The sequence below is a fragment of the Dreissena polymorpha genome, chromosome 3 (genome assembly GCF_020536995.1).
Source record: "Dreissena polymorpha isolate Duluth1 chromosome 3, UMN_Dpol_1.0, whole genome shotgun sequence".
Lineage (NCBI taxonomy): Eukaryota > Metazoa > Mollusca > Bivalvia > Myida > Dreissenidae > Dreissena > Dreissena polymorpha.
Genome location: NC_068357.1, coordinates 37,296,761 through 37,322,582, shown reverse-complemented (window position 1 = coordinate 37,322,582; position 25,822 = coordinate 37,296,761). Strand labels below are relative to the sequence as shown.

The window sequence follows — 25,822 nt, the reverse complement described above, 5'->3', positions numbered from 1 at the left end:
AGGCATGTCAAAATATGTTTATATATACGAAAAGTATTTTAACAAAACGTACGAGTGTAAATGTGTTGTTGAAATCTTACATGAGCATCATTAAATTGGAATTTGAAATACAGTTCGGAATTTTAATGTTTACGCGATATTAACAGCTTCAAGCTTTAAATAAATGGTTCCCATGTATTTCATAATGATCCTTTGTCCCGAAAAAAAAGGGCGCGAAAATTATGCCCAGCATTATGTTCCGTCATCCGCATTGAAAAACATTGGTGTATACATTTTTGTAATAATTTAGACCTTGTATTGCAGGAAACATTGAGATCTTTCAAAAAGGGTTAAAAGTTTTGTATTTTATTTTAACAAAATTATATAGCGATGGATTTGAAATTGACATTTCCTCTAATTTAATTTCAAATAAAACACAATGTCTCTGTATTGTTATGGTCTTTAAGATAAGTTTTTATTGAGACAGTTCTTGTACTGTATACTGATAAAACAAAATGTGAATCGCAAATGTCGGACATACACGATTTTACGTTGATATGTACACCTGTAACTTGGTTCATATTTCCGAGATGGCGGACAATATAGAGAAAGAAATTTTGTATTGTCAAAGATGTCAAATAGCAATCAAATTAACGATGGGCATTATACCGTTAAAAGGGATCTGTGAAATACCTGTGTCTATTAAAGATGGATAATAAGTTTTAATAAAACAACATGCATTTATTAGCAATCTACACAGTGCATGTATGGCACGGAAACGAGTGTGTGCAAATTGGCGTTCAGTTTACTGCAAAGTAAAAACATTTTACAAAATTAACGTTAGAGAATGAAATAAGACAAACATGGTTACATATATATATGTTCCTGGATCTGTCTTTGATCAGATTCATATGCATATATTGCTTTACTATGTTTGTCATGCTGTACATATTACTGAAACAGCATGGAACTGAAATTGAAGACATTTCAAGGTAAACATATACTAGTATGTGTTTTTTTAATGTCCCCCCAACCAGGGGGTCTGGGGGCATATTAAAATCGCACCGTCCGTCCGTTAGTTAGTTTGTCCGTCCGGATTAGTTTCCGCTCAATAAGTCAAGCAATTGTCATCAGATCTTCACCAAACTTCATGAAAAGTGTAAGGCAATAACATCTAGGTCAAGTTTGATAATCGGCCAAATTGACCCAGACACTCATAAGTTACGGCCCTTGAATCATCGTAAAAAATTTTTTTTCTCGTTTCGCTCAATAACTCGAGCAAGTGTCATAGTCCGACTCATAGGATCTTCGCCACACTTCATGAAAATGTGTAACTCCTAGGTCATGTTCAATAATCAGCCAATTGGCCAAGACAAGACTGAGTTACTGCCCTTGAATCATCAAAAAATTGAGTTTTTTCTCGTTTCTGCTCAATTACTCGAGCAATTGTCATTAGATCTTCACCCAAATTCATAAAAATGTGTAAGGCAATAAAATCAAGGTTACGTTTGTTAATCAGCCAAATTTATCCTTGCACTTCCAGGGTCCTTATCTATCAAATCTGCGGCCCAATTTCGGCCGCAGTCCCCCACCTGAAAAGTATACTTTTTTCCCCTTTTGGGGTGAAAAATTCTCCCTGATTTAATTTTTTTTTTTTTTTTTTTTTTTTTAAGATGTATCTCATGATTATTACATATCAATTCTATTTCAATTTAATCTTGTCAAACATACTTAATTATGAAAAAAAGAAATGAATATAGTGCAAACAATTGTACAAATGTAGTAATGAGAGAGCAAGTAAAAAAATCCCCCCAAAAGGGAAACACCGCGAAAATTCCCCCTAATGAGGGTAGCGACCCGCTTCCCCTAACATGGATTGAGGGCCCTGACTTCTGAGTTACAGCCCTTGAATCATCAAAAAATTGCGTTTCAGCTCAATTTCTCAAGTAATTGTCATCGGATCATCATCAAACTTCATGAAAATGTGTTAGGCAATAATATCTATGTCAAGTCACATAATCAGCCAAATTGACTTAGACACTCCTGAGTTAAGTCCCTTGAATCATCGAAAATAGTGTTTTTTTCTCGTTTCCACTCAATTACTCAAGCAATTGTCATCAGATCATCACCAATCTTTATGAAAATGCATTAAGTCATAAAATCTAGGTCAAGTTCGATAACCAGTTAAATTGACCTGGGCACTTTAGAGTTATGGACCTTAATTTATAGCAAAAATTGCCATTTCCCATTTCCGCTCAATAATTTGAGCATTTGTCCTTTGATCTTTTTTATGTCCCTGAAGGGTGGCAAATAGTTTTTTAACTGTCCGTCAGTCAGTGTGTCCATCTGTCCTAAAATTTTAATATTGCCCATAACTTTTGCAATATTGAAGATAGCAACTTGATACATGTATTTGGCATGCATGTGTATCTCATGGAGCTTCACATTTTGAGTGGTGAAAGGTCAAGGTCATCCTTCAAGGTCAAAGGTCAAATATATGGCTTCAAAGCAGCGCAGTAGGGGGCTTTGTGTTTTTGACAAACACATCTCTTGTTATATTTGTTGATGTTTTTCCCAAAACTGCACCTATGACCTGGGAAAAACGCTTCTGTTCCTATGGTTATCTCTGTTGCTATGGTTATCTCTGTTGCTATGGTTATCTCTGTTGTTATAGTAATCTCTGTTGCTATGGTAATCTATGTTGTTTTGTATGCTCCATGGCATATAGACAGGGGATCTAGCGGGACACAACAGTGTGTATGATCTGTGGACCTCCAACAGGAGTGTTAACCCCGACACTAAGAACCCTCTCTCCATCCAGCCTGGAATCACGTACAAGTCTAGAGACGTCCTCAACTGGGACCAGAGAACCATAAATCTGGTGAGCATCTACGGTTCAATTTTACCGCTTTGATACACATTTTTACCAGTTTTTAAAGACTTTTCAACCAGTTTTAATGGCTACATTTCCAACCCTCAGGTACTGATGAGCAACAAACAGCATAAAACCTGTTCAGCCTGCAGATTACTCAAGACTGTTCTATTTTTATGCTGTTTGCATGTAATCATTATTCCTTCTGAGTTGGAAAGGGTTAAGTTACAATTGACCTATGTAATGTGGAAAAGAGATGTGTATGTAGTATAGAAAAAAGTTGTTTATTTATTAGAATGTGTTCCTAAAATAAAGGATTAGTGGATGCCTCAATTTTTGTACAAATTTGCATTAATATTGCTTTGAATACATCATTTACTTTTGTCAGTTTATTTTGAAAAAGAACTCTAGAAAGGAAATATGTTAGTTAAAAGTTTTGGTAGAACATGACATGTCTTTTTTTCCACCATTGAATATATTTTCCCAAACATTTTGTGTACTGAACTCCTCTACAGAAAACTGCTGTAGCCTGCAGGGAACATCATTCCCTCAAATTAAACAATAAAGTAAAACACCATAAATTTAGTAAGCCAAACAACTTTGTTTAGCAAACGTTAATTTTCTGAAACAAACATTTAATCATGCATGTCATCTTCAAGTGGGGATTCTTTAATGACACTTCAGTTTTGTGTATTTTATTTTACTCTGGGGACTTAAACTGGTAACCCCTTTCACACTTTAAATGTAGCATGTTATAAGTTCAGTGCTCATAATAATATCTATGTTGATTATAAAATTACAAAATCCATGCATTTAAACTCAATCATACAGATTACTAGATACATAGTGCTTTTCTTAACTCTGCTGTATGAGTATCCGATAATCACATAAAATGAAAACTTACATTGAAAATACATTGCCTAATATTAACAATAAATATGTTTAAAAATTTCATTTACTCAACCACACATCAATTTCCAGAAGGGAAGTGTCCATTGAATTATAGGATGCAGTTTGTCCATTTGAATTTGCCCCAATCATGTGTATCTATGTGTGCATGGTGGTATATAATAGCAAACAATTTACACATGAATTAAAAATAAAATTGAATGCAACATGGACACATTACTTTCTGTACACCAGGCACAAGTATAAGAACATTTCTGTGAATTATGCATCTGCGTTTGTATTTATTAAAATGTTTTGCATTAGTTATTTAAGTTATTTCTCTTTGCTTGCAATGTTGTAAATGGCATTTTACAGTAGGAAACCAATATGTTCCACACAAAAAATGAAATAAGAGGAAAACTTGTGAAAATAGTCCAACTTGTGAATGATTAAAAATATCAAAAGGGTATGAAAAGTAGAAAGAGACAGATGATACGCTTACACATTTATGTCTTTCCACGTGACATCTGTCTATTTGTATAAATCTGTTTGTGTGGGAAATATTATGATGGTAATATTCATTGTAGTAGATTAAAATAGTCTTTATTAGTTCTTGTTATTAAATTTAAGTTCCACATTTGTAATTTTGTTGAATTCTAGGTGAGAAAATAAGATGAGAAATGTTGTATTTTTAATATCTAGCATTTAAATCTGCACGATACAATTATAGCCACAATATAATGTTACTAATATAGTATACTAAAAAGAAATGTAGGTTATGTACTCTACTAATTTCAGGACTGGTGTAGTCAAAGCATTATTGAATACTTGCAATGCTTTACTGATGTTCAGATAACAATGATTAAGTGATGGTCATTAACAGTGATTTACTGATGGTCAGTTAGAGTGATTGACAGATGGTCAGTTAGAGTGTTTAAATGATGGTCAGTGAACTTGATATCACTTATGGGCAGTTAATTGTGATTGACTTATGGTCAGTTAATAGTATTTAGTGATGGTTATTTTGAGTGATTGACTGATGGGCATTAAGAGTGAATGAAGAATGGTCATTAAGCAATTGGTTGATGGTCATTTATGTTGATTGAAGGATGGTCATTAAAAGTGATTGAAGATTAGTCATTAAAAGTGATCACTTGAAGGTAATTTAGAGATATTGAAGAATGGGCATTTAGTGATTGGCTGATTGCCATTTAGAGTGATTGATTGATTGTAATTTATAGTTATTGAAGAATGGGCATTTATGTGATGTATCTTTAATACAAATGTTTTGAGTTCTGTTTTGTATAATTGCAGGTGAAGATTGCGTTTTACCAGGGAGTGGAGGAGGTGGCCCATGTTGTGTTTGGGGCGGCCGGTTCTGGTTACAACCATTCCAACTGGACTGTGTTCTCAGAAGGAACAAACCTGACAACTTGGTTTAACTGCTCTCGTATCTACACCACGACCTTTAACACAATGGATGTTCCAGAATTCTGCAGCATACACAGGTACAGAAGTGAACTGTGGTCATATGGGACTGATTTTATAAAAGGGAATTCTGGCTGCTATAAGTTTTTGCAGAATTTTAGCACTTTGCTGTTTTACCTCCATGGAATATAATTGTAGTCCCAACATTTTGTATTTGTCCTCTTTTTAACTGCTCCAGCTTCGCTCAAACTTTCACAGCTAAATGACCTTTATGTGAAGATGATTGCTAAAAGATTTTATTTTATAGTTTGATAATATCCTTGACTATCGTCCTTCAGCACATCCTCCCTGGACCACAGCTTCTCAATTCTGAGTTTGAGTCTTGAGACCCAGTCCGACTGCAACAACCTGACCGGCTGGTTCGTGGTCTTGGAGCCGCGAAGTGAAAACTCTGCCATCAACTGTGGCTGGGATATACAGAGAACCAAACCACCACATTTCCTGTACGCCAAAGAGAATACATCGACTCTCATGAAAAGTAAGTAGGTCAAAGCTAATACATGTACAGTCAATCTTGTATTTAGAGACCACTAAAGGGAGTAACCAAAAGTGGTCTCTTAATAAAATGGTCTTTAAATAAAAAGGCCATTTGGGATAAATGCAGACCTTTGATTTTAAATCCAGATATAGGATTATCTCCTTTTGACACAGCAATTTCAGCTTTTGTAATCAAATAAATCTAAGTATAAGTAAACTGAATAAAACAATTTTTTACTTAAAATAAGTTGTATTTGTTCTCTCTAATTCTAAATATAATGTAAATGGTTTGCACGGAGAATGGGTTTTTCCGACTCCAAACTCATTCGTGATTAAATTTACATGCACTTTTACTCTTCCACACTTCCAATACCCGATTTTTCTCATTTAACGTTAATACTTTCGGTTTTGACATTTTAATTTCTGCATGTAAGCTTATATATATCTGACTCGATTATGGTACATAGGGAACTATTAAAACACCTTGATTGAAAACTAAATAAACACGCCTGATTGGAAAATTTGCTAACACAAACTAATAAGCATCATAACAATTACATTTTTTAATGAACAGATTTCGCTACATGTTACCGATTAATAGTTTATTTTTTACACCTCTCGAGAACACTGTGAAAATGTTTGTCGCGTCGGCTCATTGTCTCTGCAATAAAATCGGCGATCAAATTTGTCACTTAACGTCCCAGATAGTAAACTCTTTAACCCTTAGACTGTTGGCAATACCTCACTGTATTATTCGACACCAAAAATTGATACGCAGTCAGCATTAACACCGGTCAGAACCGGTCATCGAGACAAAGGAAAATGGCTGGTGTGAGATTAAAACAAAGGTGTAATCGGTCATGTTATCGGCTTAGAAAAACAATCAACACTGACTTGTCCCTGAACGATCAACAGATTTACATGTACCACTTTTACCTTAAAGCGGTCGCTTAATTCAAGACTTGGGCATCAAAATACACTAAAATCAGCGGTCGCTGGTCGCCTAAGAAAAAAGTCACTTAATACAATATGAAAATATAGTTAAAACGCTCGGGCGGGATTTAAAGTGGTCGCATAAGACAAAAATCGCTAAATTCAAGTGGTCGCAAGCACAAGATTGACTGTACATCAAAACACATGAAAATAAAGTACACCAAAGAGAGTACATCGGAACCCATTAGGTGAATAATTATTGTATTCTTGTGTCTGTTAGACTTTTGGTAAAATGTTAATGTGCGCGAGCATTTTGTGAATATTTATTTTCCCTCACCAAAGGCAGTGGGAAATAGAATTGGCATTGTAAGTCCGTATGTCAGTCTGTCCGTATGTAACAAAACTTGTTAGGGTTTTCTCTCAGTATTAGATATCAACATGAAACTACATGGGTGTATAGATATCAACGAGAAGTAGTGCGATGCACAAGAACCATAACCGTACACTTTCTTTAATGAGAGTTATTGCCATTTGTTTGTTGTTATGTATGATGGACTTTTTCAGGGCTATGTCTCAAATACCATGCAAGATTTCAACATGGAACTTCATGAGTGTATTGATATCAAAAAGGAGAATGCAGGGGTTTCACTGGCCCAAAAAAAGTTGTCGCCACTTTTTCGCGGCGTGAAAACTGTCGGTTATTCCAATCTTATTAATAAGAACAATCATTTAAAGAAACCTTACTACATTAATGTCATTGACTATATTATCACTTTAAAAAGTATGTTATTACATAAAAAAACAAAAAGTACCTTCATACATGTAAGTCATACCTTCATAAGTCTTAATAAGCTTTATTTGCAGATAAAATATAAATAACATTAAAATTTTGTTCAACTTGATAAAAAAACAGATTACCAAAATAATATAATATAAATAATCACACCATTGACATCATTTGAAAGGAAAAAAGAAATATAAAACATCATAAAACAAAGCATCTCACTTCAAATTGTTACACAGTTATAGTTGGTCATTTGGACATGATATACATCAGCTTCTGTTGTTAAAACGTTTTCTGTTAGTGGTGGATGATTTCAAGGTTCAATTAAATGAATGTTTTTCACGCCTTTTTCTTGACAGAAAGGCCCAGATAATTGCCACCATCTATTTTAGTTGCCTGAAATAACATAAAACATAGTTTTACAAACTATCAACAACAAACTAACACATTAATGTCCCTATCTTTAAATGTCCGAATTTTAACATATCCGAAATATAGTACATCGAGCGAACGATATACTTTTTATTTCAGAAATGGTTGGTATCTTAATCAAATTATATCCTTCCCAGAACATTTTAATAATGAAACATAAATGCTCACAAATACCTGTTGAAACAAGTTTTTATTTGTTTTAGTGGAGAAATTAAATGCTTTTGCCAGCCCCATGGTTTTGATAAAAGAAATAGCGGCCCTAATCATCATTATAATTATTAATTGTTGTGACAGTTTGTCCCCGTGTTACTTAATTTATTGCTCAATATCATAAAGGAGCCGTTAATCCGATCATAAACCCCCATAAAACTTGACAATAGCAGTAAAACACCGTTTGTAACACTTACACGCTTCAGTGATTGCAATCTGCACTGTAGGTCGCTTACATTGTCGTAAATCAATATTTACAACTGACAGATGCTGGCCTCTAATGCTCTGTCGCGTGCTTTCGATTCACAGTACGTTTTCAGATAGGATTTTACCAATTTTTTTTAAATTCGCTTCTTTTAAAAAATTGGAGACACTTTACCATTTGGCGCCAATGGCGATCGACAGCGAAACCCCTGAGAATGGCCATGCACAAGAACCATAACCCTTCACTTTCTAAAATAAGAGTTATTGCCCTGCATTATTTTCGTATGATGGAACTTTTAAGGCTATATCTCAGATATGATCTAACATTTCAACATGAAACTTCATGGGTGTGTAGAAATAATTGGGAAAAAGTGCCATGCATAGGAACCATAACCCTGCACTTTCTTAACTAAGAGTGCTTGCCCTTTGTTTTTGTTTTTATGTGATGTAAATTTTCAAGTCTATATCTCAGATATGCTACAAGAGTTCAATATGAAACCTTCATGAGTGTGTAGATATCAACGAGGAGCATTGCAATTCATAAAAACAATTACCCTACACTTAATTATCACCTATTAATTATTACCCTACACTTAATGATTCTGCTGTGTATCAAGTTTGATTTGCGGGAGATATTTCAACAAATTTGCTTGTATTTTTATTAATTTTTGGGGGCAAAAGGTATTTGGATAAGGGATATAAATGTTACAAAATATACAACATTTATTTACGTTGTAAAAATATTATTTTTATGATTTGTGTGATTTAGTTGCTAATAGAAAACACGTTTTAATTTCAGATGCAGCCACTGCTGATGTAATGGCAATATTTGTTGGTATGAGATCTATATTTTGGTTGCAACTTGTAATTCTTTGTTATACCATCCCATACTATAACATGAATATTTATTGCTTCTGTACACGCCTGAAAATGAATAGTGGTTTGTTTTGGGGAAATTAAGAGTCGCAATTTTGCCCCAAATCCTATCACAAATGGTTTAAAGGTATCTTTTTCAAATGGCAGTCTGCTAAAACCAAATGTAAATTTCAAACTAAAACAAACTGTTCAGTTCATCAACCTAAAATGTGCAAAACAGTCTTTTCTCAATACTAGTATATATTAAGCAAAAAAAAACAAAACAACAAGTTTATTTCCCAATTAAAGTCTTAACAACAACAAAATTCCCAATCCAAATGGCACCCAAAATTTTTGAAAAACATGGCTAAACACATCTGATCTAAGATTGTGTGATTTAATAAACATTATGACAGAATTTTTGCCAGCATAACAGATGCACATAATGTTATTGATACGGTAGAGTTCTGCCTCTGAACAACATCATACTGACTATCATTTCCAGATGACTGTATCAACGAGACGCTGTGTCACTCGCCCTCCTGTTGGCAGTCTCCTCAGGGCGTGTGTTCTTGCCATGGCTACCCTTGTGAGTCACCCTGCTCACATCTGCCATGTCCCCAGCACACCAGCTGTAGGCCGCACGCCACTAATATCTCTTTATTCACGTGTGAGTGCCTGTACGGCTCTGAAAACAACGAGTGTAAAGGTAAGAAAGTAGTGGTATTAGTATAAACCTATTTATTTTAGTGTCACGTAATTATGTATCGTTCGTGGAAAACACAGTATAAAAAAAAGTTAATTTCTATTTTCATCGAGATTTATTTCTGTTAAATAATGTCTAACACAACCCTTCTAATGTTCATGAAGTACAATTTTACAGCGCGGCGAAAGAAAGCGTGACTGCTCTACTCGATTGTCAAATTAGGATTCTAGAATTCCTTCTTACCACAAAGTACAGTATTTTATTCCAAGGTACATGAACATAAAATTTAGATATTTCCTTTCTCATTCTTGGTTGGTTAACTGTTCTCTTCCCACGATTTTCCAAATCCACCCCTTCGAATAACCCTTGTTGATTGGATGGATCGCTTATACACCTACTACATGTCACAGCAGAAGAGTGCAATATAAAATTATCACTTTGTGAACAGGAGACCTCATTTCATTTGCATACTTGATCATACAAACAGATGCTCTCTATGGGCAAACCACATTAGTAGTGTGAAACCTAACACTCCTATAATCGATTACGTAAACCCTGATACCCATAAGATACACATTTAATCATTGGTCTTCAGTACATCTGTTGACGTCCATGTAGTATTGAAGTTGCGGCTCGCGGCGAATTAAGTCACTTGAAGTCGGACCGGTTACTGCCGTCGCGGAGATTAAGATCGATATGTCTTCAAGTAGTGTAGGCGAATCGGGTCTATCCCTGTTGCTGTGATGATTAATATAAGCCGATCGTCAGGTGGTCCTTGGCGATACGCGTGCGTTTGGTGTTCCTGATCTTATTTCTGCTGTTCATATTGCGTCATCTTTTTTCGTTTCCGTTGTTGTTGTATTTTCGTTGTTGGTTCCAGCGTCTTCTTCTTTTCTCTCGGGACATTAAGATCTTCTATTGGTCATAATGCTCACAAGGTATTAACTATAGCAGTGTTCCCTTTGATGTCTTTAGCCTCGGAAGTACCATTCTGAATACGTTATCTACGCATGTCAAACAGTTGAACGGCTGCATCTAACTCTATAGTGTTTAACGTCACAAGTATTTTGTCCAGTGTTGCGTCACTTGTTGTCCTTTGAAAACTTCTTGCATTGGTCTTCTTTTAGCGATAGAACCAGGTATTCACTATGAGAGTAAACACGGTGATGTCCCATGCTAACCACGTTGATTGTTTCTTCAATTCGTTGTGAAAGGCGTTGTTTCCCGATGTCTTCTCCTTTTGCGTTGTCTCCAAATCTCGATATTTTTATCTGCGTTGTGGTGATACAAGTATCAGTTGTTCAAAATCATGGCAAACATTTATAAATATCCCCTTAAGTTCCTCTTAAATACCGTCATGACAACTTACTATGAAGTCTAAGTAAATGCAACCTTTATTACCCCAATAGCATCGAATCACTCCCGTAAACATTAAACAACTTCTCGGAAGTTTACGTACGTGCTATCAGTAAATTTGTGACAGGTGTGCGCTACTTTTTTTACCTAGGGTATTGCACTTGAAACAGACGTATCGCGGTCGTATCTTAACATCACAAATCTTTATACCATAATAGTTTAGGTATTTTTCTATCGACATATGACCCTGCTCTCTCTTTAATACGCACGTTAGTCTAAAAATGTGTGTAAACTTTTATGAAAAGGGCAGACTTTTATATATATGCATTCATAATACCAGAACATTTATCGGTATATCTCAAAATTCAGGTCTTTGCTCCTAATCGAACTACTCAAATAATTCTTATGCGACATCGCATTTTCTGTCCATAGCGTAATTTGCTTCGATGGCACAGGGATAAATTCTCTAACTCATGAGGACGCTAAGGTTATCAGAACCTCGGGCTCGGTATGTCTGAACGCTGATCAGTCAGCCGTGCTCATAAAATATAATTGTAACCCTTAAACAATTATATTAGAAATTTAATGCGTACATATCATTATATTTTAACTGCGCTATACGCGTCAGATCGCATTAAAATCTTACTTAAAATTACTCAAGACCTTCAATACTACCGATATCCTACATATATTTGCAATCAACACAATGACGTATATACATATTTACATAATTTTTTTTTAAGTGTCTGCCCTATTCATATTCGCTCTCAACAGTATTTCTCCTATAAATGTGTTTACCCTCCTAATGTCTATTTTATTAATGCATAAAACCACATACAATTAGTCAAGTATACTGATTTTTTTGTGTACGTCTCTAAATTCCCATTTATGTGCAAGTTCTTATTTCATATCTTATATAAAATGACGTCAAAATTGGATACTCTCTAATTTTTATTCCTACCTTCTAAGTGCCATTTATATAATATCAAAATATTAAATGCCTCCAAAATCTTTAATTATATATACGCCTCTAATACCCGTATTCATAAAATGTATAAAAATTATATTACATTCTTCTAATATTCTCATTTCATCGTACGGTCTATTTTAACGACAATTTACAAAAATACCATCAATTTAAAATGTATTTTTTATGCAAAAAAAACATAAGTTCTTATACAATTATATATTCTAACCATAGAAGAATTATATAAAATTATTTAAATATTCTCAATTACTTGTTCGCTTCTAATTTCATTACTACTATAACTCAGAAAATTCTGTAAATTTCAAATACTTTCTTATTCATTTATTTTATTCTTAATTTCCCGATATTTAAGAAAAACTAATGATCAATGAAAAACTGTATGATTTTGATACTTGCATAATTTCTTCGTACATGATTAATTATTTCTTTAAACACTTAACAACGTAAAATTCTTTAAAACAATTCTTAAAAATTTCGTTGTCATGACGCCTTTTATTTTTTATTTCTTACTTGATAAAATTTGAAATAAACCCCTGTTTGCCATAATTTATGAAAACACTGACCGTTTTGTCCATCTGCATTTTTTTTCTCCATTGGCTCGTGAAAGAAGTGGCACTTCAGGTTGATTCTGGTACTGCGCACCATAAAATGTACTGTGTCACGTAATTATGTATCGTTCGTGGAAAACACACAGTAACAAACAAAGTTCATTTCTATTTTCATCGAGATTTATTTCTGTTAAATAATGTCTAACACAACGCTTCTAATGTTCATGAAGTACAATTTTACAGCGCGCAGCCAATTGGCCGCCACGTCAAGAAAGCGTGACTGCTCTACTCGATTGTCAAACTAGGACTCTAGAATTCCTTCTTACCACAAAGTACAGTATTTTATTCCAAGGTACATGAACATAAAATTTAGATGTTTCCTTTCTCATTCTTGGTTGGTTAACTGTTCTCTTCCCCTGATTTTCTAAACCCACCCCTTCGAATAACCCTTGTTGATTGGATGGATCGCTTATACACCTACTACATGTCACAGCAGAAGAGTACAATATACAATTATCACTTTGGGAACAGGAGACCTCATTTCATTTGCATGCTTGATCATACAAACAGATGCTCTCTATGGACAAACCACATTAGTAGTGTGAAACCTAACACTCCTATAATCGATTACGTAAACCCCGATACCCATAAGATACACATTTAATCCGAACTTGTATTTGTTATGTACATTGGGAAATTGGATATTTCAATTATTTTGATTTCATTATATACCATATCTGAATTGGGACTTGTTATGTACAAGCCGAATTGTTAATCAAGGACTGAGACAAATCAACATATACTCCCGATAATTGAACTACATTGGAGAAATGAAACCATACTTCCATAATCAATTTTTCAAACTTCATTACATGTCCCATCCGAACTGACATCTGTTATGTTAATTCCTAAATACCCGCAACATACAGCAACTTTACATACTCATATTATTAAAATATTTCCCTATTATTAAATCTATCTGTACTTAAATTTCTATCATGAGAATAAACAATATGGTTATGTCACATTAGCTTGATTGCATTGAAAGCATCAGGCTTACAGAAACCCTTTTGAGTCTGTTACCTGGGCCTATAACTAGTACTTGTTATCTGTTTCCTGGGCCTATAACCAGTACTTGTTGTCTGTTTCCTGGGCCTATAACCAGTACTTGTTGTCTGTTTCCTGGGCCTATAACCAGTACTTGTTGTCTGTTTCCTGGGCCTATAACCAGAACTTGTTGTCTGTTTCCTGGGCCTATAACCAGTACTTGTTGTCTGTTTCCTGGGCCTATAACCAGTACTTGTTGTCTGTTTCCTGGGCCTATAACCAGTACATGTTGTCTGTTTCCTGGGCCTATAACCAGTACTTGTTGTCTGTTTCCTGGGCCTATAACCAGTACTTGTTGTCTGTTTCCTGGGCCTATATCCAGTACTTGTTGTCAGTTTCCTGGGCCTATAACCAGTACTTGTTGTCTGTTTCCTGGGCCTATAACCAGTACTTGTTGTCTGTTTCCTGGGCCTATAACCAGTACTTGTTGTCTGTTTCCTGGGCCTATAACTAGTACTTGTTGTCTGTTTCCTGGGCCTATAACCAGTATGTGTTGTCTGTTTCCTGTGCCTATAACCAGCACTTGTTGTCTGTTTCCTGGGCCTATAACCAGTACTTGTTGTCTGTTTCCTGGGCCTATAACCAGTACTTGTTGTCTGTTTCCTGGGCCTATAACCAGTACTTGTTGTCTGTTTCCTGGGCTTATAACCAGTACTTGTTCTCTGTTTCCTGGGCCTATAACCAGTACTTGTTGTCTGTTTCCTGGGCCTATAACCAGTACTTGTCTGTTTCCTGGGCCTATAACCAGAACTTGTTCTCTGTTTCCTGGGCCTATAGCCAGTACTTGTTGTCTGTTTCCTGGGCCTATAACCAGTACTTGTTGTCTGTTTCCTGGGCCTATAACCAGTACATGTTGTCTGTTTCCTGGGCCTATAACCAGTACTTGTTGTCTGTTTCCTGGGCCTATAACCAGTACATGTTGTCTGTTTCCTGGGCCTATAACCAGTACTTGTTGTCTGTTTCCTGGGCCTATAACCAGTACTTGTCTGTTTCCTGGGCCTATAACCAGTACTTGTTGTCTGTTTCCTGGGCCTATAACCAGTACTTGTTGTCTGTTTCCTGGGCCTATAACCAGTACTTGTTGTCTGTTTCCTGGGCCTATAACCAGTACTTGTTGTCTGTTTCCTGGGCTTATAACCAGTACTTGTTCTCTGTTTCCTGGGCCTATAACCAGTACTTGTTGTCTGTTTCCTGGGCCTATAACCAGTACTTGTCTGTTTCCTGGGCCTATAACCAGAACTTGTTGTCTGTTTCCTGGGCCTATAACCAGTACTTGTTGTCTGTTTCCTGGGCCTATAACCAGTACTTGTTGTCTGTTTCCTGGGCCTATAACCAGTACATGTTGTCTGTTTCCTGGGCCTATAACCAGTACTTGTTGTCTGTTTCCTGGGCCTATAACCAGTACATGTTGTCTGTTTCCTGGGCCTATAACCAGTACTTGTTGTCTGTTTCCTGGGCCTATAACCAGTACTTGTTGTCTGTTTCCTGGGCCTATAACCAGTACTTGTTGTCTGTTTCCTGGGCCTATAACCAGGACTTGTTGTCTTTGGGGAAGATCTAGAGAATACTCCCCATTTTGGGATTGAACCCGTGACCTCCCGATCGCAAGGCCACAACATGGTATAACATCATGGTTAGGGAGTAAAAACTTTAACCATTACACTCAGTTAAGGGCTTTTAACTTCTGACTCAAATAAAATTTATTTTTAAAGCAATGTTATTATCAAATATTGTCAAATTATTTAAGCAAACAAATTTTATTACAATTACCGCACATAATAAATGATTAACAATCAAGTCACATAATAACTTGATCCAAAAATAAAAATTGCTTAAAGTTTTGAGCAACCAGCCCCTGCTTTGTAAATTAATTGGATACTTAATTTCATGAATATTATTGTCATGGCAATGATTTTTGTATATAGACAACACTTCAACCAGCATATTTTATTACCATGTTAAGGAACCAAATGTTTTGAGATCTTCATATTGTATGATAGGATTCACTGATTATCTTGTTTACAATTTACACAAGAAAATTCTCAGTAGATGCTTTTTGCATATCTGTTTATTGAAAAGCACACAAAGCTAAGCTAGTTGAAAATGTTGTATGAAATAAACCGTGAATCCCCATTTATATGAGTCATGTTCTGAGAAAACTGGGCTTAATGCATGTGCTTAAATTGGTTTCCCAGATTAGCCTGTGCAGTCTGCGCAGGCTTATCAGGAACAACACTTACCACATTTATGGCATTTTCTGTTTAAAGAAAGTATCTTAAGGAAGTATCTTAGCCAATATCCAGTTTAGGCGAAACGTGTCGTCCCTGATTAACCTATGCAGACTGAACAGGCCCATCTTGGATGAGACTTTATGAACATTTCTCAATTCCAGAATAAGGGGTGTGATTTCTCCTCCTTTCAACTGGTTGCCTCCCTTTCAATATCAAACTTATTTTACAAATAGTAATGAACATTACAGGATGTATATACAAATGAAGTTTTATTGAGCCCTGTAAGGGGTGGGGCATTTTCCAACCCATTAGTGGTTCTTAAATCACACGCATTTAAATTTTCTAATTCAAGTTCTAATTCCCAAATCGAGGCTCCTATAACTGGATAGTGGATGTCATGTTGTATTATCTCTGCAGCAGCTGCCACATTGGAGGGAGGTCTGTCTGGTGGAGTGATAGCTGGTATAGTGCTGGGGGTACTGGGAGGTGTGGGGCTGGTACTGCTGATCATCTTCGGGGTCTACAAGCTGAGGAAGAGGAAATCAGTACTCAAGGACAACAATGACAAGGAATCTTCCACCGCCGCAGGTACTACACTCGAAACAGACCCCTTTGGGGGCTCGGGACCTGTTAGAAAGATAATCAAATTTGCCTTGTTCTCTCGTTAATACTAGACTCTACTGCTTGATTTTAGCCTGACATATAAAACATATGAACAATTGTAGGTCACACATGTCAATACATGTACTTGTCAACTTTGATTGAGGCAATATTACTGTTAAATTGTATTGCAAGGCGTTTACCAGTACCTGGTAATTCCATTTAACATGTAAATAAACAATTAGCTTTTCACAAACAACCATATGAGATATAGAAGGGATTGCTGGAAAGGGAAACTAAATTTTTGTTGTTGATGATAATGTTAAACTAACATGAATTAACAATATTGTTTACAGACTATTTTATGTATATTTGACACACCTACATTCTTCAGACAATTATTTTATATTTTATGATATAAAAATCTTCCCCAAAAAAATTAAGTATTGAACTACCAACGTTTGTAATAAATATCGCTGATGCAAATGCATGACATGCCGATAAATTGCAAGATAAGATTTTGACAAATGTTTCTTATAAACAAACAAATGTGGGTACTGTTAGACAATTCAAATGGTAATTAAAGTCAACTGTTGATACAATTTCCGGCTGTAACATCAGATGTTGCCCATAACACATCGAAGGTGATGTTCAGGTCGAAACTGTTGTTGTTGCTGTCACTGAGGTGGATCGGCTTGTCATTTTCCACTAGGCTGATTTGCATGTGATTAGCATCACTGATCTAAATGCTGAGCCTTGCATCGCATTGATGATCCTGGTGCTGAGGCTCTCTTTGAGACAGGCTAGTTAGTTGTTTATTTCATCGTTGTTGTCAGAAACCACCGTCATCATTCCCATTCCCACTGGGTCTATAATTGGTCACAATGCTTACAAAGTGTTAACAATGGCAAAATTATCTACGCACGTTAAAAAGTTGAACAACTATATCAAACTCCCTAGTGTTTAACATCATTGTTACTTTGTCCAGTTTGTGGCACCTGCGTCCTTCTGAGGATTTTCTTGAATGGTTTATTCTTCATCTTTGAGAGTTAAACACGTCGATGTCCCTATGTTGTATATTTTCATTAAGTACCGTATTCAATTCATTATGGAAATCGTTGTGATTAAATATAGATCATTAATAAGGATTGTGCTGGAGTGCAGTTTTAAAGCATTTGTTATTCATCATTATGGCAAACATTCATAATTATCCCAGTAAGTGATGTATAAATGATATTTAAATCGTTATGACAACTAAGTTGAACGTTTAATACAATTAAACAGTAATGGCTTGAAATTACATCTCCTTATTCCTTTAAAACAAGTATCGGAGATGGCTTGACGGCTTGACATCATTACATGACAGAAGGACATTTAATGACAGAATGTATTTTGTAAAACATCCCATGCTTAATGAAAGAATTTTTATTATTAATTTATTTTTACATGTACCATGTTAGAGATTACATCTATAGCAAACATTTAATGTGCATTTATCAGTATATTTTAACTGCACGGTACATACCGCAGAACACATTAAATTCTGACTTTAACTTAAAAAAGACCTTACAAGATGTATACACATTTACAAATACCTCACATGCATACACAATAAATACAATGATGATGAATACATACATATAAACATGTATTTTTTTGTATTTTATTGTCTATCTCATGCATTAATGTTATTAAGACTACTTCACTTATTACGTGTACATTCCTATAATACATACAAGTTTGTAAAATGATTTTTTTAAAAATGTTATTTATATGTTTCTGATTTTTAGAATTTTAATTATCTATAAAATGATGTAAAATTCGGATTCTTTCTAAGAACATGTCAAATTTGATGTAAATTAACAAAATACCAATCAAAGCAAAAATTTACTTATTTTTATAACCTGAAAATATTGCTCAGTGCCTAATACCAATACAAAACAATGTAAAATTCTTCAAAAATGTCTTGTCATGATGCCTCTGAAGAAATAATTTGGTCTGTTTGTAGGTTTTGCTCGTGAGTTTGTTCGTCGTAGCGTACACAGGCTGTCTGGACGCAACTACCAGTTTGCCCGCAGACATCTCAAGGAGGAGAAGCCCACTCCAGCTGAGCAGTCCAATGTCATTGCTAATGTGAAGGTTGTCAAGTCACAGCAGCTCTCCCCAGAGAGCAGTGTGGTGTTTGGAGAGGTGAACCCGGGGTTCCAGGATGACGACTCCCCACCCACCCCCCAGCCCACACCACCCATAGACAGACGCTACACAGAGTTCCCTACTCGGGCTGTGGGGCCACCAAGTGTGTCTGTCACTGAGATACAGATGCATGAGAAAAGGTCTTATGTGAAGGCAGAACAGCCTAAATTTACTCAGAGTGTTCCTCCTGTTGTCGAGTTAAGGTCGAGGCGTGAATCTCCACATAGTCTGGAGTTCTGTGAGAAAGCAAGTACTGTGGGAAGTTATGAACGTGCAAGTACCATGAGTGAGATCTCCGATGCCACGAGCACGTCAGGTTACAGTGACTACACAGCTGATGTCCCAGCAAACCTTCCCCCAAGTGAAATGATATCTAAAGACATTCTGCGTCATCATGGTCATCGTCACCGTACCAGGTCCCGCCCCAGGTCTCGTGGGACCTCGGGTGAGCAGCCTAAGGCCATTGTGGCCCCAGAGACAGTGGAGGGTCAGATCCACTATGCCATGGAGAGGAGCCGGCTCAGCATCAGCAGCATGTCAAGTCTGTCCAGTGAGGCTACGCACAAGAGTGACAGCACGCAGCGCAGTGGGGAAGTGACCAAGTCTGACGTGCTGCGTGCTCGCTATGAACTCTCCCATCTCGGTGAGCCTGCAGGCAGGCCACACTTAGTGAAGCCAGGTGAGGGCCTGTCCTACCAGGAGATCAAACGCCAGCTTGATGCAGACATGAGCCGCAGAGAGGCGAGGGAACGCAAACTGCAGCTGGAAATGGAGCAGGAGGCCAAGTTTGAGGAGGAGAAGATGAGGAAGCACAGGATGAGGCAGGTGGAGAGTCTGGACAGCGGCATCGACGCTGAGAACAACATGGGGGAGCGCAGCAGTGATGGTAACATCCAGATTGTGAGGGCCCGGTCTGCTGACCAGCTGAACAGAAACAGGGGGCTGGTGGTGAACTACTCCAGCAAGGAGGCCACCGTCTAGACACACTTTTAGGAGTGGTAACAAGTCAGCAAGATCCCAACTTGTTAGCTTAAACAATACTATATATCACCCGCTATCTGGGAAAACTAGGCAAGTGCGTAGTGTCGTTCCTGCTTAACCTTTGCTGTTGGCAGAGCTTAATAAGTGAAGAAACTCGCCACCTAGACCGGATTTAAGTTTAGAGCAGACTTCCTTTAAAAGAAAAATTCCATAAAAAGGTGTGACGGCTCTTTAGGCACATGCATTATGTTTTGCTTCCCCCAGAACGAAGCACATGTTATGATAGTGATCAGCTGGACTGAAACTTGGAGCTGAGAGGCAGATCAAATGGAAGTGAAGGCAATTTATCAATGGGACTTAAACTGTGGTTAAGAGGTCAGCTGGATTTGATCTTTAAGCTAGATAGTCCAGCAAGTAAGCCAACTTCTAGCCAGTCTCCTGACCACGCATTTTCCTTACCTATTGTTGTGTTTATTTATTGTTCTTGTATGATGATCTTACACTTACCCACTAGTCTCATTTTAGAATATTTCAGAAACTTTCCCTCTGGTCACATTGGTTTTATTTAGGTATTGAACTGAGGAAATAATTATTATTAACTGACATGATTTATAAATTCAAAATGGTTGTAAGGTTATAATAAATTGTATGTTATACAACTTAAAAGTTACACAGTCATACTTTTTTACCACCATTTATTTGTGTCTATTCTTTTCTCATTTTTATGCCCCCAAAGGTGGGCATATAATGATCGCACTGTCTGTCTGTCTCTCCGTTTGTCTGTCCGTCACACTTTTGCATTTTGGTTTCGAAAAATGCTCATAGCTTTTATGTCGCTTCAGATGTAACCTTCATATTTGGTATGCATGTGAATATGGACAGGGCCTTTCCATACCCACTAAATTTTGACCCCTTGACCTTTAACTGTGGGTCTGTGTTTAGGGTTCGAAATCTGTGTTTAAGTTTCGAAAAAGCGTTTTTCGGGGGCATATGTCTTCCGATGGAGACAGCTCTTGTTTATAAGAAAATAATATGATTAACAGTTAAAGGTAGAATGTATACAAAAGCAATCTATGCATACTGACAACTTAATCATATCATTTCAAAAGCGTGAAAAGTTAACTTCATTGCATTATTGTGTGTCTCTCTCATGACCTTTACCCATAACTTATGATCTTTGTATGTCTGCACAAAGTGGTGGCCATTAAATAAGTCACTTTTCTGTTGGTTCATATGTAAGCTTTTACCCAAATTTAGTCCAAACTGTTATTCCATTATTTATTAGGCAATAGTATGATAACTTACTAGAAATGGTCACCGTGTGAAAACAGCTCGTTCTGCTCAGCACATGCGTCCCTAGCTCAAAGGTCAAGATGACACTTAGCGGTTAAATGTCAAATGTGCAGCTTGTGTGAGTCAGAAAATGTGTCATAGGTGTCGGAGGAGTTTGCCTATCAAAACTTAATGTACCAATTCATTCACATGGAAATGCTCGTTGTAGTTAGTACATAGATATATATCAAGTTACATATCAAGTTTTACATATCACAGAAGCATACTTGTTTATTTAATTGCAGCAAAAACGTCCATTTTTAGCTCGGCATTTTCCGAGGTATTGTCAAAGCCAGCTCGTCCTGTCGTCTGACGTCCGGGTCGTGCTAAATCCTTAACATTGGCTCTAAAATCAAAACTGCACCGTACCTTTCACCTACAACTTTGAAAATTCATATGTAGATGTACCTCGATGAGTTCTACATGCCACACCCATTTTGGGGTCACTAGGTCAAAGGTCAAGGTCACTGTGACCTCTAAAAAAAATATTCTTACCAGCTTTTATTAATCAAAACTGAACCCGTAGCCGAGCGTGGCACCCTTTATGCGGTGCTCTTGTTTCACATTATTGTTTTATTTGTATTTATACATAGTTAATAGCAGAAAATGTCTCTAGAACAGGTTGTTGAAATTTAGTATACTTCATGAACATGTTTGTTATCAGGAAAGCATATAGAATTTATTTTGAAATAATGATCTACAATTTAACCTTTTTGAATGGAGTGTGACCTTAATATTGTCAAAAACAACAGTACACTTTTTCTACAGACACTGGTATTACTATTAAATAAATAAATAATAAAATATAAAAACTATATGATTGTACTTTTTAAAATATTGCCTATAAAATTCACTTTGTGATTTGTACGATCTTTGATTCTAAATATATAATGGCTGTCAACTTTTGTTTCATGATATAAGTGTTTGAAGCATGGGAAGTTGCATGTCAAATTTGGTAAGTCAGTACCCAAGAATTGAGTTGTTTATGACAGATGCTGGTTTTACAGATGTGATTGGTGAGCATTTTAGGCTGCAATAGCTTTCACAATACCAGTTTATATAAACTCCTATACGGAAATGATCTTATTTAGGTTTTGTCTCACAAAGTACAGCCACCCCTGCAGGTATAAAGTTTTAATGCTTTCAGTGCTGGAAACCAATTTTGAAGGCCTTTGCAAACAGTTTGGATCCAGATGAGATGCCACAGAACGTGGCGTCTCATCAGGATCCAAACTGTTTGCTATTCTGATAGTATTCTTTGAAAAAAATCGAAGATAATACTAATTTTAGAAATTCATCAGACGACATTTTAGCAGATGACAAATTTCCCAGCATGCAAAGGGTTAAATGTGTGACTTTATTCAGCTGGACATATTACTAAAAAGTTGTATAAGCCCACTAGTCATTGTATAGATACCTAATTTTGATAAGCTGTTTGTTTTTCTTTTTTAGTCATCTGATATTGCCATGTGCTTTTTGGAACCTTATGCCTATTTTTATCATGGTAATGTTTCCAACATTCATGTGGTTGAGCTCAGTTGTTTTGGCAATCATAGATGGTGAAGCTGACGGTCATTGGACCCTTCTATTGAGGGTATTTAATAATTGTGACTTGTATGCAGTCTGTATTCATCTACTAGTGTTCAAGTGCTAGTGTATAGTATTTAAAAGTGTTGATGAGTTTTTATTCTGTATCTAGTTTCATCTCTCTAAATTCGTCAACAAGTCAGAACAATTGTACAAATTTGACTGTTTTAAATTTATAATTTCACTTTTTTGTTTCAGTTTTTGGCAGATAAATGATTTGCGCATGCAACATTTACCATGCTTTGAAAAATATGCTGTTGAATCATTATATTTGTCGACCTAAAATGTTGTTGTTTTAAAAAATTACCTTTTCGTGGACACTTAAATTCGTTGCATTCTGATTTTGGAAATAAAAAACAGTATTTTACAGAGAACATTTTCCGATGCGTTTGTGTTAAATTTATGGTTGTGTAAACAACAAAATCTAAAAAAATAATCGTCTCACAAATAATAAAGATTTAACAATAATTGTGTTTAATACATATTAATAAATATATCTGCATCAAATGAGAGATATCTTATTTAAAGTGACACAATATGGTTGTGATTTTACGTTTCAGATATTTAAGCAAACAAGGGTTAACCACTTACATGTTAATAATTTTTCCAATTATAACCTTTTTATTAAGTTTATATGTGTTATATATATTTTATTATTGTATAGCAGGGTTTTACTATTTAGGTTTTTAAAGTTTTGTCTTCCGGGCAATACCAGTGTAGTTTGCTGCGGTTAATATCTGATAGCTTGCCTGCATCTATATGTAGGATTATTTATAGTAAAGTACTGGTGGCATGTTCACAAGAAATTTGACAAGATATTTACTGTAATATGATTAAGAGACCATTTTGGTACTTTAACTGTAATTTTTAGCTCTACTGGCCGAAGGCCTGAAGAGCTTATATCATGGCGTGGTTTCCGTCGTCTGTCCATCCGTGCGTGCGTTAGACTTTTTCTTGTTTACGCGATAAAGTCAACAGTTTTCATCCAATTCTTTTCAAACTTGTTCAGTGTCTTTATATTAATGAGGACTCAAACCCTATTGAAAATGGGTTACATCAGAGTAAAAAGTCGAGAATTATCTCCCCTTGAATTTGAGAAAATTGTGAAATAAGGCTTGTTTACGCAATAAAGTCCACAGTTTGCATCCAATCATTTCCCAACTTTCACAGTGCCGTTATCTGAATGATGAGTCAAACCCCTATTGAAAATGAGCAATATCGGAGTTATAAGTCCAGAATTATCTCACCTTGAATTTGAGAAAAAATGAAAATCTTTAACATTTTGCCATAACTTTTGCAATATTGAAGATAGCAACTTCATATTTGGCATGCATGTGTATCTCATGGAGCTGCACATTTTGAGTGGTGAAAGGTCAAGGTCATCCTTCAAGGTCAAAGGTAAAAAAAAATCATCAAAGCGGCGCAGAAGGGGACATAGTGTTCCCGGCAAACACATTTCTTGTTTGTTTACATATAAAGTTCTATCCTTTTGAAACTTCAACGGATGTTTTATATCATCAAGGGCCAGAACCCCATGGAGAGTGAAGAAAATTCGTCCAACTCATTGTTGAAAAGGAGCCATTTAAAGTTTAAATTTGCGTTTCTTCTTGTTTTTGCGATGAATTTCCCATTTTGGGTCTCTTTATTTAAAACGTACTCAGATTGTTCATACTATCAAGGGCTTGAGCTCTATTGATTCCAGCCAGTAGAGCGATTCAGGCCCTCATGGGCCTTTTGTTGAGTTTCTACCACATCTATTGAATCATACTTGTGTTCTGTTGTATAAAGGTTCCATTTTTAAAACAAGTATTTTGCTATTCTTAAATTAGTTATAAAGTAAGGCAATACTTAGGAGTTTTATGGTAAAACACTCAGCCTTTGGGTATTTATGACAAACACTCAATGCTAACCCTTTCAGTGCTGGAACCAAATTTTGAAGGCCTTTGCAAACAGTTTGGATCCAGATGAGACGCCACAGAACGTGGCGTCTTATCAGGATCCAAACTGTTTGCTATTCTGATAGTATTCTTTGAAGACGAAAAAATGAAGAAAATGCTAATTTTAGAAATTCAGCAGACAACATTTTAGCAGACGACAAATTTCCCAGCATGCAAAGGGTTAACACACTTACACTTCAACTTCTCCATGTCATACTTCAAACTACCAGTAATTTTCTACATCTCTTATCTTATGTCACGATCCCATTCTTAATATATAGCAACCCAGTGAGTCCAGTATATGTTTGTATTTGTAGTCTAACAAGAACAAGTTTCACTGTGATTGATGTTTTTAATAGAAATAAATAATTATGCAGAGAACTGCTGTGTTGTAATACAGTACAGTATTGTTGATTTCATATCATTCCAGAACAAATGCTTTAGTACATGTTTATTGCTTGTGTATTTTATGAACTGCTGAGTTAATGTTGTGTGTATACCGGTAATTTGTTTTATTTATGCTTTGTTATATGTTTTTTTTTCCAACACTGTCGTGTTTGTTTTAAGCTGATCATTATCATGTTTTATTTAATAAGTTCTTTTTGTTTGAAACTAAGGAATCTCTTTTATATAAAATGAAAATATAATATAAAATTCTGATGTCTTTGTTTATGTATGTCTGACTATTTTTCTATATTTCTTTATCACTGCGCGGAAGTTTTTGCAAACAGGCCATGTGGCCATAAACCAGAGCTGTCAATTTTGTCACTATTTTTAGCGTTTTTCTTCCCGATAAATAACTAGAATAATGTTTTCAAGGAGTTCATCGAAATTGATTGCTTCAAAAATGTGTTTAGATGATAAAGATGCAAATTGTCCCAAAAAGTTAGTTACTTATAATTCTAAATTTATACCGCTCAGAATTTTTTTTAATTGTGCCATCCCGAAATAAATTGTGTTTTAATTTAAGGTTTTCTTACAAAATGTAGGATGTTTCCTGATCTGATTATAAACGTACTTATTCAGGAAATTACGTGGTATTTGCTTATAAAAAGAAATACATTATTCTTCAATAGGAAAGAACATTACAAAATACCTCAACATGTATTTTTATTACATAGCAAGACCAATATG

At 35.8% G+C, this 25,822-nt stretch overlaps 1 protein-coding gene across 2 annotated transcripts in view; it reads left to right on the top strand.

Moving 5' to 3' along the window:
- LOC127873706 (uncharacterized) overlaps positions 1-25,345 on the top strand; it is a 34,776-nt gene extending 9,431 nt beyond the window's left edge. The window contains exons 3-9 of one of the 2 annotated variants that reach the window (XM_052417658.1): positions 2,708-2,860; positions 5,054-5,247; positions 5,506-5,705; positions 9,067-9,102; positions 9,628-9,831; positions 16,479-16,646; positions 18,667-25,345. In XM_052417658.1, coding sequence (XP_052273618.1) covers positions 2,708-2,860; positions 5,054-5,247; positions 5,506-5,705; positions 9,067-9,102; positions 9,628-9,831; positions 16,479-16,646; positions 18,667-19,832 — 2,121 coding nt within the window. In that variant the 3' untranslated portion in view covers positions 19,833-25,345. Of the gene's footprint in view, positions 1-2,707; positions 2,861-5,053; positions 5,248-5,505; positions 5,706-9,066; positions 9,103-9,627; positions 9,832-16,475; positions 16,647-18,666 lie in introns of both variants that reach the window. The other variant, XM_052417656.1, reaches the window with a different exon arrangement.
- Positions 25,346-25,822: the final 477 nt, after the last annotated feature.